The sequence below is a fragment of the Chiroxiphia lanceolata genome, chromosome 3 (genome assembly GCF_009829145.1).
Source record: "Chiroxiphia lanceolata isolate bChiLan1 chromosome 3, bChiLan1.pri, whole genome shotgun sequence".
NCBI classification, from domain to species: Eukaryota; Metazoa; Chordata; class Aves; order Passeriformes; family Pipridae; genus Chiroxiphia; species Chiroxiphia lanceolata.
The window spans coordinates 97,653,657-97,667,301 of record NC_045639.1 but is presented as its reverse complement, the minus strand read 5'-3'; the positions used below and the strand labels follow the sequence as shown (position 1 = coordinate 97,667,301).

At 35.7% G+C, this 13,645-nt stretch overlaps 1 protein-coding gene across 1 annotated transcript in view; it reads right to left on the bottom strand.

Annotated features, from left to right (window-relative positions):
- Positions 1 to 13,645, bottom strand: part of SNTG2 (syntrophin gamma 2) — a 155,244-nt gene that overhangs the window by 56,650 nt on the left and 84,949 nt on the right. Inside the window, 1 exon segment of the mRNA XM_032683929.1 lies at positions 1,475 to 1,602. Within this exon segment, the coding sequence (XP_032539820.1) occupies positions 1,475 to 1,602 (128 nt within the window).

Below are 13,645 nucleotides of genomic sequence, written 5' to 3'. Positions count from 1 at the left end.
CCTTGGGATTTCTCCATCTAATGGGTGAAGTGGACAGCACAGGAGCGAAACTGCTTCAAACTATCAGGGTGGTAACTGAAGTCAGAGGTTTAAATGTTCTATCTTCTTTCACTTATCCTTTACATTTTAGAATATTGATATTAAGTTGACGACGTATTGATATCTAAATGTGCACACTGAGATTTGTTCACTTAATTCACAGGAGAACTTCTAAGCCTTGAACGGCTGGGATGCATTGGGAAAGGTTGGACAACATGAACTGGTCAGTTGAAGTAGGGAGGAAGAAAGTGATGGAGGAAGTGGTGAGAGACTGAATAAAACAGAATTAAGAATTCAAACAAAGTCTGTGGAAGAACTTAAAACATTTCTGGATAATTTATTATTATTCACCTGTGATGCTTTAACACAAAGTCTGGGAGAGGAGCTGCCAAGTGGTTTAGGAGATTAACTGCACTAACTTAAAGCAGAAAATCTGTCCTACTAGAAAATAATGATTTTCAGGTCATTTTTAGGAAATGGGTAACAAATTTGGTACAGACCAAGAAAGGTTTTAACATGAATTTCTAATACCTCCTGGTAGCTGATGACTTGTACTGTTGATGCTTCAATAGAGATTCCAATTATCTCCTTAATACGTATTAGAAACAAATAAAAATAGGGCAACACATAAAGAACATGGAAAATAACAACAGTGAATGAACTCCTGTTCTGATACATATGGACTATTTGCCCACAACAACTGGTAGATTTGAGGCATTCCTACCACATGGAATGATGTCTAGGAAAAGCTTATGTATGCTGTGATGTGTTAAACTTTTCTCAAGCATATTAATTATTGATGTTTTATTATACTTCAATTTTGCTTTCATCTTTCCTGAAGTCCAGTAAAACCACCTCTGACATCCTATTCCACAGCTACTTTAGGAACCATCAGTTATGTCTCTGAGTTGCAAAAAAATTCTATGATCAAAAATACAATATATTTTACCATGTACTTTGCCAGAATCGGTTGTTAATATGAGTTTCTGCATGACAGTGATACATGTGTCTATATGACATGATAGCACAGTCATGATGATTGTGCACAGTGTTACCATTTATAATGAAAAAGGAGAGTTAGATGACAATATTAGAATTTGCGAATATAGATGTATTCTATAAGAGATACAGAACCAAATGTAGTACCTTCAAAGTTAATTCAACTAACGCTAAGATTAACCTTTGTACTAGTTGCAGATGCTCACTGAATTCCCAAGATACAACAGATTACAGAAATGTATTTTTGTAGGAGCTTTACTTTATCTTTGTAGTCACCATGCATGTCATTAATCTTAAGAAAGGATGAACTGCACAGAAGATGAACTTTTTAATGACTGTCATATCTCCACTCAAATAATTCTTATAAAGCCAACAGCCCACCTCAAAACACTTGTACAGCTAACTAACCCAGTGCTTCCCCTTTTAGATTACAAACCTTAATTTATCTGTTCCAGTTTTGTACCTCGAGATTCGAGCCATCGACAAAGGAACTGATAAGGTGTCTAGCCAGCGCTTCTCATATTTTGGTTCATTAGCTATGGGTGAAGAAGGTGATGATGGGGCCTGTGCAGAATAAATGAGAAAGAGTAAGAGCAGTTTATATGACAATACAGTGAAAAAGTCATGAATATGCATCTCTGGCTCTGTTTGTCTCAGAAGTGAATAATCATAGCAATGAAAGTATTCAAGAAACTCAGGATTTGGTAGAGAAATAAAAAGAATCATTCATGTAGAAAGGAATGCGACCCATCTTGATATTTTGCTTGTAATGTTAATTTTAATAGCTCCTACTAAGAAGGAAACAGTTTTCAGTCATAAATGCCCTGAATTTTCTCTAAATGTGACATAAAATCCACTCTTAGTTAAATTAATTTGGTCTGTACATATCTTCTACATGCCTCAAAAAAATCATCAGAGAAACGGAGACAAATAATATCCTAATAAATACTACATTAGAGGATTTATTTGTGCATTGTGGCTTTCATTCATTGTATTATTTAACAGTAGATTTAAAATTCTGATTCCTGAGTTATCTATAATTATCTATCTATCTATCTATTCAGATTGATGAATTTTGAAATTTTATCTTTGAAGTTCTCCTTTAAGAGAGAGTTCTCCTTTAGAAAGGTAAAACTGATGAAACTATCTAGGCACTAAAGGATGTCCAGATCTCAGAACAGTGACAATATAAATATTTTACAATCTACTCATTTAATGTTACAAAAGAAAATAACCTTATATCAAATGTGTTCGAATGCAAATTGGGTTAGAAGAATTAGCCTGGATATATATAGTTATTGATAAAGGGGTCTGTTCAAACCCAACCTAGAGCTTATATACAGACTATTCAACTTACTCTTACATGTAGCATCTTGTGTACTGCAGGTAAATAGTGCATGAAGGCACCAGGAATGAAACATGACAAAAAATATTCATGAAATTTGAAAAGTTGGCACAGAACCACTAGCACTAAGATATTCAGGACACTGAAGAGACACACACTTCTTAATTGATATACACTTGCAGAATATGTAGGGTTTTTTCCTGTGTAATAATTTCCAGAGGTTTACACTATTATATCAGTAACTGAAAGTACGGAAGTATGCCCAAAAAAAGATGATAACTGGGCTTCTTTGCAAATTATTTCAAAATATGGGTAAAAATCAATTCAATTAGAAACGGATTAGAAAATGCTAGAAACCACTGCTCAGTGTACCAACTGAAATTTATGAGCACGACTATGAGTTTAAAAAATGCTTAATAAATACACAATAAAATGAGCTAGGAGTTTCTTACAGAATACTTAATAATCATAACTTGAAAACTTTTTATTGGCATTTATAGCCCTGCAATACTATGACAACTGAGCACGTCACCCTTTTATAAAGATAACAGTCGTATTAACAGAGAGGCAGCTGAGAAGAATTCAAAGACATAGATATTTACCTTGAAGTTAGGCATTTGTGCTGTCTCTGAATCAAATTTTTTTTTCTCATATTTTACAGCAAACTTTCCAGTTGAAAGGTGGTTATTTTTATATGAGCTGTATATATGCACTGTGTAGTACTTACAAGAGCAAGGAAACTACAGAATGACCCAACTTCAGCTCTGTTATGCCCAGGTGTTCAAAAGTCATAAAACTTACTCAAAATAAAGAGTATTCTGGGAATTGTCTATTTCTTTTTCTTGCCCGTAAGGATTTAAGGATTATTTTTACTCCCTAAAGCTCCTTCTTACAGTCAGCAAGGGCTGATCTTTCTATTTACTCCTTTCACATTCTAACAGGATGACTGAGACAGTGACTGAGGCACACTTTTCTAGTAAATGAAAAATTTGTAATGAATTTGCTGCAGTTGGTAAAAATAAAGAATCTTTTACATAGCAATAGCTTTGAGGAAGGGAATTTCATTTAGAGAATTTGCAATCCATGGAGCAACCCAGCTTTCATTTGATTGAGATCTCCTGGTGTTTTTGCAGTATGAATATTTCATAATCAAGTCCAAAGACTAATTCTGTTTTATAGAATTAGCCACAAAAGGCTAAGGTGTCTTCAAAGCCAAGCATAAATTTAATAATATCACAGTGAATAACCTGACATATATTAAAGAATTCTGCACAAACTTAAATAATTGACAGAACCACAGGCAATCTGAAGTTGAAAAGGATCAACATAATCTACCATTGTCTGTCTGGAAACTGAAATGTCTAGGAATAAAACAGAAGGTAACAATCAATCATAAATGCTTGATAATGATCACTAAATTTAAACCCAAGATTCAGAAAATAAAGGAACATGAAAATTCCTGCAACACCTTCATCTATTGTTCCCATCCTCTAAACTCTCAAGATATAGAAAACATCTAGACAATTTAAACATACAAATCTGTCTTTTTCTTGTGAACTATTAGCTGTACTTCTTTTAGCAGCCTGTTGAACAATATTCTATGATATTGTATGTGATTTCAGAGCATTTGGTAGCCAAAAACTGAGTGGGTCACTTAGGCAATTTAATGCTTTCATTTGGTCTCTTCAATCAAATGCTTTAGTAGGATATCAGTGTAAAGAAAAAATATCTCAATTCAAGTAACAATTAGAAGATGTACATGACAGTTATTTATTAGGTTAATGAATTGAAGGGGAAAAAATGGCCAACACCACTTCATCAAAATCGATTAACCCCAAAGCTATGAAACTGCAGCATAGACATATTTGTCCCAAAATGCTAAACTGTAAACTTCTGTAAACTCATAAAGAAAATAGGGCTTCTCAAAAAAAAATTCAAAGTTTTGATATTTGAAAAATACACTAGAAGGAGAAATTTATTTCTTTTACCACAGTTCTGTACATTTATGTCTGCAGAAATCCGACTGTATGGTCTGAACATTAACAACCAAGTACAGGGAAAGGATACAAAGGGGTCAAACTGATCCAACTTTCAAATGTTATTTCTTATTAAGCCATATTTCACTAACTAGTCTACGGTACAGCATAAAGCTGGGTTGACCCCTGTTCATCTTCTTAAGGACAAAAAAGGGCATAAATATGTCCATAAGACTATTGCACAGAAACAAAATACTGTCACAGGACCAGCAGTTTATTTTGTTCTATTTAACCTATAATCTATTAACAATTTAATATGTATCCTCTTCAAAACACATGGATAGAAATAAGAAAATGAGGAGGAAGCAATTTAATACAACTTTTGCAAACAGAGGACTTGCCTCACATATCTTTTAGAGTAGTCCAAAACCGTTAATTAATATGAAAGAAGCATTTGCTAAGGTGTACTTGGATTTTAAAAAACCTTTTGTCCCTCACAAAAGATTCTTAACTAATTTGCTGTAAAATAAGGTGAAATCATCAAATTAATAATTATCTAAACTATAGCAAGCAAAACACAGCAGCAGTGCACTATGAGTGGACCCGCAAAGTAACATATGCTGTTTAGTATATAGATTATTGATCTGGACAAGATGGTGAACACCAGACTGACCAAGTTTCCTATGCATAACAAGTAACAAAGAATAATGAAAAAAAAAACAAATGGAAAACAGCTGTGGAAGAAGCTCATTATACTGAATGACTTAGATAAAAGGACTGCTAAAAATATAATAGATAAACGTATAGCAATGTACATGAAGGAAGACAATATTAACTTTCTCCATACTGTTATGGGACATGAACAGGCAATTAACACTCAAAATTTAGATCTTGCATTTGTGGGGAAAAGAATGGATTTCTAACAATTAAGTCAACAAAGATTCTTCATAAGAAACTCCTGAGGGAATTATATGACCAAGGTATGTAAAAAGTAAATAACAGAGAAAGGGATTAGGAAACAGTGTTTCACTTGCCACTTTCACATAGGAAGCTGGGCTATTGATCAGAAGTTAAAAACAGTAGCATAAAAACAAAGAATGAATGGATTAGTCTGTATAACAAACTCTGCTTCAGGAAGCACATATGTCAAAAGTCATTGGAGGTTCAGGAAATATACTCTATAAATAATTGTACATATTTCCTCTGATTTTGCATTCTCCTGAGGGCATCTGCTGGCAACAAGCTTTTTGGCTAGATGGTTCTCTGGTCTGACCCAGTGTGCTGAGCTGGCTGACCTGGCTGACCTTCAAGACATCTCGCTACTAAACAGCTGCTGCTGCTGATGTTAAAAACTCTCCACTGCATTCCTCCAAAGCACTAAAATAGAGATCATTTCTGCAATCACAGCTTTTATGCTTGGGTTCATTTTATACCTTTCATTTTCTGCAGAAGCCGCCAACAATGTTGCCAATGTACTTGTAACACCCGTCCATTAAGAAATGGATTGAACACAAAAATCTTGTTATTGACAGAACAGTGAACAAGAATCAGGTTGTAATAACACATAATCACTACCCACCTGGGACAGATGTCTACTGTTGACCTGGAGGACGATCTGACTCTGTATCCCATTAGATATCACTGACCTAAGAAGGACAATGTAGGCAAGTGCTTTGTTGTTCTCCTAAACAACTATATAACAACTTATTATGGGGCAACCAAAAAGTCTTCCCAGAAGTAGAATGAGTCCATAAAGTCCTCCACTAAGTGAGAGATCTAATCAGACAAGGTTCTATAATTAAGTTTCCACTAAGAACATAGGAAGGAAGGCAAAAGATCCCAGCTGGCTGGGACTGTCAATTTTTCATCTTTTTGTGACATCAAATTTGCAGAGCTGTACTAGTGCCACACCTTGAAAGCAACCAAAGTGTTATTTTAGGTTGACATACTGCTCTTTTGTTAAACATGGGCTTCAGGAAGGTTGACGCTGGGTTCATTAATTTGGAATCAGAAATACTCAGGATCACATTACTCATCATGGTTAATCTTGCTTTTAAATATGCTTTTCATCACATATTACAAACACTATCTGCTTTGTAGAAAGGTAAGTCTTGATGCTCCATCCTTGGAAGTATCCAAGGCCAGGCTGGATGGGGCTTTGACCAGCAACCATCATGAGTGCCAGCATGTGGCATGTGCAGGACAACAAGGTAATGAGGCACAGGCAGCATGGGTTTAGGAAAGGCAGGTCCTGCTTGACCAGCCTGATCTTCTTTGACAGGGTTACTGGCCTAGTGGATGAGGGAAAGGTTGTGGATGTTGTCTACCTGTACTTCAATAAACTCTTTGACTCTGCCTTTCACAGCATTCTCCTGGAAAAGCTGAGAGCCCATGGCTTGGACAGGTGTACTGCTACCTGCGTAAAAAACCGGCTGGAAGGCTGAGCCCAGAGAGTGGTGGTGAATGGTGCTGTCAGCTGGTCACAAGTCATGATCCCCAAGGCTCAGTCCTGTTGCATATCTTTATCAAGGCACCCTCAGTCAGTCTGCATATGACACCAAGTTGGGTGGGAGTGTTGATCTGCTGGAAGGTAGGAAGGCTCTGCAGAGGGATCTGGATAGGCTGGATTGATGGACCAAACAAGATTTAACAAGACCAAGTGTCAGGTCCTGAACTTGAGTCACAGCAACCCCATGCAGAGCTACAGGCTTGGGGCAGAGTGGCTGGAGAACTGCCCAGTAGAAAAGGACCTGGGGGTGCTACTTGACAGCCCACTGAATGTGAGCCAGCAGAGTGCCCAGGTGGCCAAGAAGGCCAATGGCTGGAGAAAAGGTGGCTCTGGGGGGACCTCATCACTCTCTACAACTACCTGAAAGGAGGCTGTAGCCAGGTGGGGATCAGTCTCTTCTCCAAAATAACAAGCAATGGGACAAGAGGAAACAGCCTGAGTTATATCAGTCTTAGTATATATAGTATATATTTTAGGTTTGATATTAGGGAAAATTCCTTCACAGAAAGGGTTGTCAAGCAGCAGAACAGGATGGCCAGGGAAGTGACTGAGTCACTGTCCCTTGGGATATTTAAAAGATGTGTAGACAGAGTGCCTAGAAACATGGTTTGGTGGTGGACTTGGCCATTCTGGGTTAAGCTTGGGTTGGACTCGATGATCATAGAGGTCTTTTCTAATCTAAATGAGTCTATGATTGTACTATATCATGAAATAAGAATCAAGTGTGATATCCATTAGAAAAAAATATAACCTTTTACTAATAATTTGGAATGTATCCATTTTTTGCTTTAGAGGATTTAATATTTCAAAGTGCATCATTAAAGTCTTGATCCTGCTCCAGGATTACTGTATTTCTACCAAGAACATATAAATGTAAGACGTATGACTAATTCTAGATTACTGTCCTTGTTGACACTGGTCCAAAAAGAGATGATAATGATGATGCTGTTATTTATGTCTCAAGGTAATTTTTGCTGTTTCCATTGTAGTGAGCATTTCTGAGGATTTCTGAAAAGAATATAAAATATTTCCCTGTCAAATACGTATATGAAAATGGTAGCAACATTAATATATTTGATGTTTATATATTGATATATTTTTCTATAAAAAACAACTCTGAGGCTGAAATCATAGAAACACAGAACCATAGAATATCTCAAGTTGAAAGGGACCCATAAGGATCACTGAGTCCAAATCCCTGCTTCTCGCAGGACTACCTAATACTAAATCAATATGACTAAGAGTGGCTTCCAGATATGCCTTGAACTCTGGAAAGCTAAAATGTCTTGGCATAGCTTCATTTCCTTAAGGAATAACTGAAAACATTGGCCAATAAGTTTCAGTGGGTTTTGTAAAAACTTTAAGATTAGAAAATACTACCTTTCTTGCATCTTTTTGGTGCAAACTGGAGTGCATTTTGTCAAAGCTCCATTACTAAAAATATTACATCATTCTCAAAAGAAAGCCTTCAATATAATATAATTTTCAAATAGCAAGATTTGTCTTACACTTATTTTGGGGGAAGAGAATTAGTTACATATTTCTTGCACCAGCAACCATTCAACTCATAGTGAATTGGGTGTGTTCTCTCTATAGTTTTTAGTCAGGTCAGTGACTGAAATACTTGTATATATTGTATATATATTACATACATTTTTTTATATAAGTAGGTTAGTTTTTAGTGTATCAATGAACTTATCTGACCTATGTGTGGCTGAGCATTTGCTAATACTTATTGCAGGGACATACAGAAAGCAGAAGCTGTATGCTGCTTGGAGAAGAAAACAAGACTGCTCCATATAGCAGTAAAAGGGTCTTACATTACCTTACTTTAATTGTTCAACAACACAAATACCAAATGTTCAGTCAGGAGTAGAGAGAGACATGAGTGAAACTCCTGTGATGCCCAGCTAATAAAACAAATTATGGTGATAACTACTGTAAGGAGGAGTCAGAGCTTTCAGCTTGTCTTATAATTCAGAGGGGTTTAATTATCATATCAAAATACCCGTGCATCCCTTTGATGCAACATGTATTCAGGAGAGGGTCTATATTTACGTATTTTTAATGGAATTTTTAGATGCAGGTGCACAATTCTGTGACGGCTCTAAGAAGACAGTAATTATCTGCTAAAGTATGCATCATCAAATCATTTAATAGATAAAGGCTTCTATAAGGAAACGAGCTCTTTCAGATGAAGTAACAATTTGGACATGTAATATGATGGCTTTAAACTTCAGTGAAAGCAGCAACTTTTAATTACACGTCCCTATTCTACAATAACTTAGTTGACAGACGTTTAATGAAATGGGAGGAAAGTGAAGCAGCATGTGAAACTTCTCCTTCCTATCACAGAAAAGAAACACTTTTAATTCTAATGCTGCATGCTTCTGAAATTGCAATGACTTTATGACATTTAATTTGTTTAATTAATGGATGAGTTTGCAGAGATTGAGCACCTATATGTGATGTTTGCATGGAGAGCCTGTAGAGCAGTACATGCTAGGGACTTACTGCTCTATTCACTGCAGTAGCTATGCATTTAAATCAATTGGATTACTATTCTACTGGTGAGGAACAAATTAAAAACCTTTCAATTATGTAAGTTTCTCCAGAGGTGATTTACAATGGAAATATTAATGAATATTTCATTACAGTTGTGCTGCTAGGAGCTAACACGTTATTATTTTTTTAATGAACCAATAGGGTACAAGCCTAAGTAAGATATTTTTGGAGAATACATATGGACTATTTGACAGAATCTCCCACCTTTTTCTTTAATTTGTTTCCCTTGGGCTAGTATGTAATTGGTTCCTGAGTAACCTCAACAACCTTGCCTGGAACATCTTCCCAGACATATTATTCCTTTGGGGATAGGGGAAAGGGGCCAGAGTAGTTTATATTAAATCTCAGCACGAAAAGCAGGAAGTAATTATGACTCCTCAAAAACTACAATAGCAGTCAGAAATATATAAGAAAATAATAAATATATAAGAAAAATAACGAAAAATTCAATGAGATCATTATGGTGTTACACTATAAATGCAAGTGTACACAAAATTCAGCTGGTAGAGACAGCTTTTGGCAGCCTTTTATATCCCCAAAAGGGGCATCCTGTCCTTGCTTAGAGAAATCAGCTCAAGGTTAGGATAAATTTGAGCCTTGACTCTTGCGTCTATCTCTAACTAGAAGCTCAGTAAGAGTCAATTTGTTGCAGGAACTTGTGGAATGGCCATGGATGCAACTTTGTGGGAGAACTCACTACCTCAGTTATGCTATTTTTCACTACAAGACAGTTACACATGTACCTGAACTGCTGGAGTTCATTGATGCTAACATCAAATATAGAAGCAGCTCATCACTACATGCCTCTCTGCTTCCACACTGATCGTTACCAGGGCCTGGTATTTGGGACAGTAATCAAACACTAACGCAGGGCAACAGATCTGTCTAGTTTGAGGGGGAAAAAAAAAAAGAAAAACCTTGCTTTCATTTCCTCTAACACTTCAGCTTCTTCATTTAGTCTTCAACCTCATGAATGCTACCCTGTATATTTCCCTCCAAACAAGTACTTCTGACACTCCCTGCTGAAACACATAAAAGATGGTGGCTCTTTCTGTTCACCATGTTGGCAACAGGTGAGAAATCGCCATAATTTTGTTTTCTCACATTTGCTTATAAGAGAGTTTTAAATTTCTAACTTCTCTTTATAATCTAACTCTGATCTGAAGTGGTCCATTTTGCATCTTTGTATAGACAGAGGAACAGATAATAAGAGAAAAAAAGAGATTATTTTATCCAAGAATCAAATGCAAATTTAATTCCTGTACAGTTCTCATACTGTACTCCTAAATCATAAGTCAAACAGAGGAGCATCATTCACTAAAAAATAACACCACTCCTCAAAACTCATTTATCTATCTGTGCAAATAAAAGGTACTCAATACACTCAGCAGCAATACAGAGCAATACAACTCTCTCTAAAGGCAGATTTTGTGGTGACTAGTCAGATGAATCACTCCCTATAATTCATCAAGTAAGCAAAGGGACTCAAAATAGCTTAATTTGACATGTAATTTAAGAAAAAAAAAAAAGAAACGGATAAAGGAAAGGACCAATTTCTATCAGAAATTATAAAAAACTAAATAAATTGGGCTTTATCTCCGAAGCCATTTTCTTTTTGCTGCTACCACAAATTAAAATGAACAAATTCCTAAGAACTAAGAGAACCAATGTATTCATATGCAAGGGCTGTGTATAGAGAAAATATGTACAATTAAAAAATGAAACCAGATGCCTAACAAATGCAAGTTACTTCTTTCTGCTTCGCATAATAGCTCCATTGTGATCCTGTTGTACATTTTTCTGAAAGATAAATAACAAAGCCATAATCTTTTATCTGACCTTTATTGGTCTTTGACTTCCAGTGAAAAAAGACTTGGATTTAGTCCAGCCCCTGCTTAAAAATTCAAGCTTTCTTCCTTGCAGGTGTATGAATATCAGACTAATTTTCAGTGGTTTAAGTGAGCACTTTTTAAACTAGTATTAGATGTCATAAATCAGTAAATATTGTTCAGTATCCATTTATTCAGCAGCTAGGTAAGACTTTCTTTGTATTTTCCACACCATATTTCCTTTCATCACCTTTTGTTAAGGCTCTCAGTTAAAAACCAAACAAAAAAAACCCCAAACCAAACCTAACCCCATATTTGACTAAACTTCACTGGGAAATTAAACAAGTGTTTAATTTCTGTGCATATGAAATGACCAACCTGATGAATACCAGAAGAAATAAGTCTGCTAAATGGATTAGCAGTGACAGTGTGGATCAATATAACTAAAAGGTAAGACTTTTAGAAATACCTTTTATTTGCTTCATTAATATCATAGTGAAAGTCCCAATCAACTCTAATCAGAATTAGACAAACACATCACTTCTGTACAGCTAAATCGAAATCAAGCAATATCAATCCTCTATATCAAAAGCATTTCCTTACAGTTCTATAATAGTGGAGTAGGAAGATGTTATTTAAAAGGCTCTTTGCAGCTTCTACTGCTATGATTTCTGAGAGGTGCAGTCAGAAACAGAAAATTTGGGTTATTTTTCCCTGATAAGGAAAATGGTTAGTCACTTCACATTTTATTAATTGAGAAAAAAAGAGCACACTTATTTGCAGTGTTTATCTCATTTCATAAAGGTCCTCAGCACAGCAGCAGTCCAAACTATTTAAGTGTTCATCTATTTTGTTTCCCTTCAGCAAATAAATGGAAGACTCTGAGTGAGCTATTTTTTGTATTTAATACATCATTAGTCATTTTACCAAAATCATTACCAAATGGCACACCATGACCTGGAAGTCAATTTGAAGTTACATTGCTCTCATATTCAGTTAGAAAATCATGGAGTTTCAAATGAAGAGTTGGCAGAGGCAATCGGTATCACATGCAAAACCATTCTAATAGAAAAGAACTGAAATTTCTCAAAGTGAGCTACAGGATGATAAAAATTAAAGAATAAAATAAAGCTTAAGAATGATCAATAGTGTGTTTATACCGAATTGGAAGACACTATAGGAGGATTTAAAAGAATAAAACCCATTCTGTCTCAGTTTAATGCTCTGGTCATGCATTCCCCTAAAGTATCCATCAGAATGGTTTTACTCTCAGAACAGGAGTCTCCAACTCCCTTTCTCTGATCCTCTTTCCTTTCTGCCTTTCAGTGCTTGGGATAGAGTCTTTGGAACCAGAACTATCATAGACACTAAAGATGTAGCCTTCTACTTGTCCCACCAAGAGCTAAGCATTTGTATTTTTCCTTTTTTAAAAACTTCACTCGTTGATGAAGTAGGCAATGCCTTTTTTAAAGTAAAACTGTTCAATTTAGCAGCTGAAATAAAGGCATCAAAGAAAAAATATTTTAAAGCAATTCAGGAAATTTTAAGTGCCTGTTTAGTTCCATCTAACCAACTAAACATACTATCAAAATTAAATTAAGAGTTTTTAAATTACATGAACACACAGAAAATAATTTACTCTGCTCTCACTTCACTTTTTAGTACATTACTTTTAGATAATTCAGGGAAGCTGGATTCTCAGACAAATGAAAACCTACTACATTGTGCCTTTGCATTGTAACGGTCATACTATTCCATGGTGTTTTAAACAGCAATTCCTTTTATTTCTGGTCTTTTTTTTTCACCACCAATTTCTCCAGGGAGCTGGCCTGGATGTCTAGGGTATTTAGACAACTAGCAAAATATCTCTACAGGACTTTCTTCATTGTTTTGTAGTTAGAATGCTCCAGGTAAACAACCTGTACTCACTGGCCTAGAGACCATCTCCTTTGTATGTTTTATCTTCCCCTCTAGAATTTCACATTGTGTTTAATAAATCACTTATAAGGTACAGATGAATATAACTACCACTGCCAATCCCTGTAGCATTTGTCACAGTGCCCAAGCACAAAATAATTAGGTGTGAAGAGAGCACTTCAGCTCATTTCTCTGGGTTCCAGATAACCCTGTTTAAAGTGCTATACTGCAAACTGCTCTGATATTACAGAAAGGATGTATATAAATCCTGAGGATGATATCACATCACATTTAACAGATGCTTCACAGCAGAAGTGATAAAGATAGATCTAACAGAGGCAAGCTGTTATACCAGACTGAAAATGGTATAATGCTATTAGGCAGAAAGAGTTTGCTGTTAAGACGGCTAAAGTACTGTCTATGTGATACAACCTAGGTCTAGTGCCTCTGTATTATTGTTTTTCAG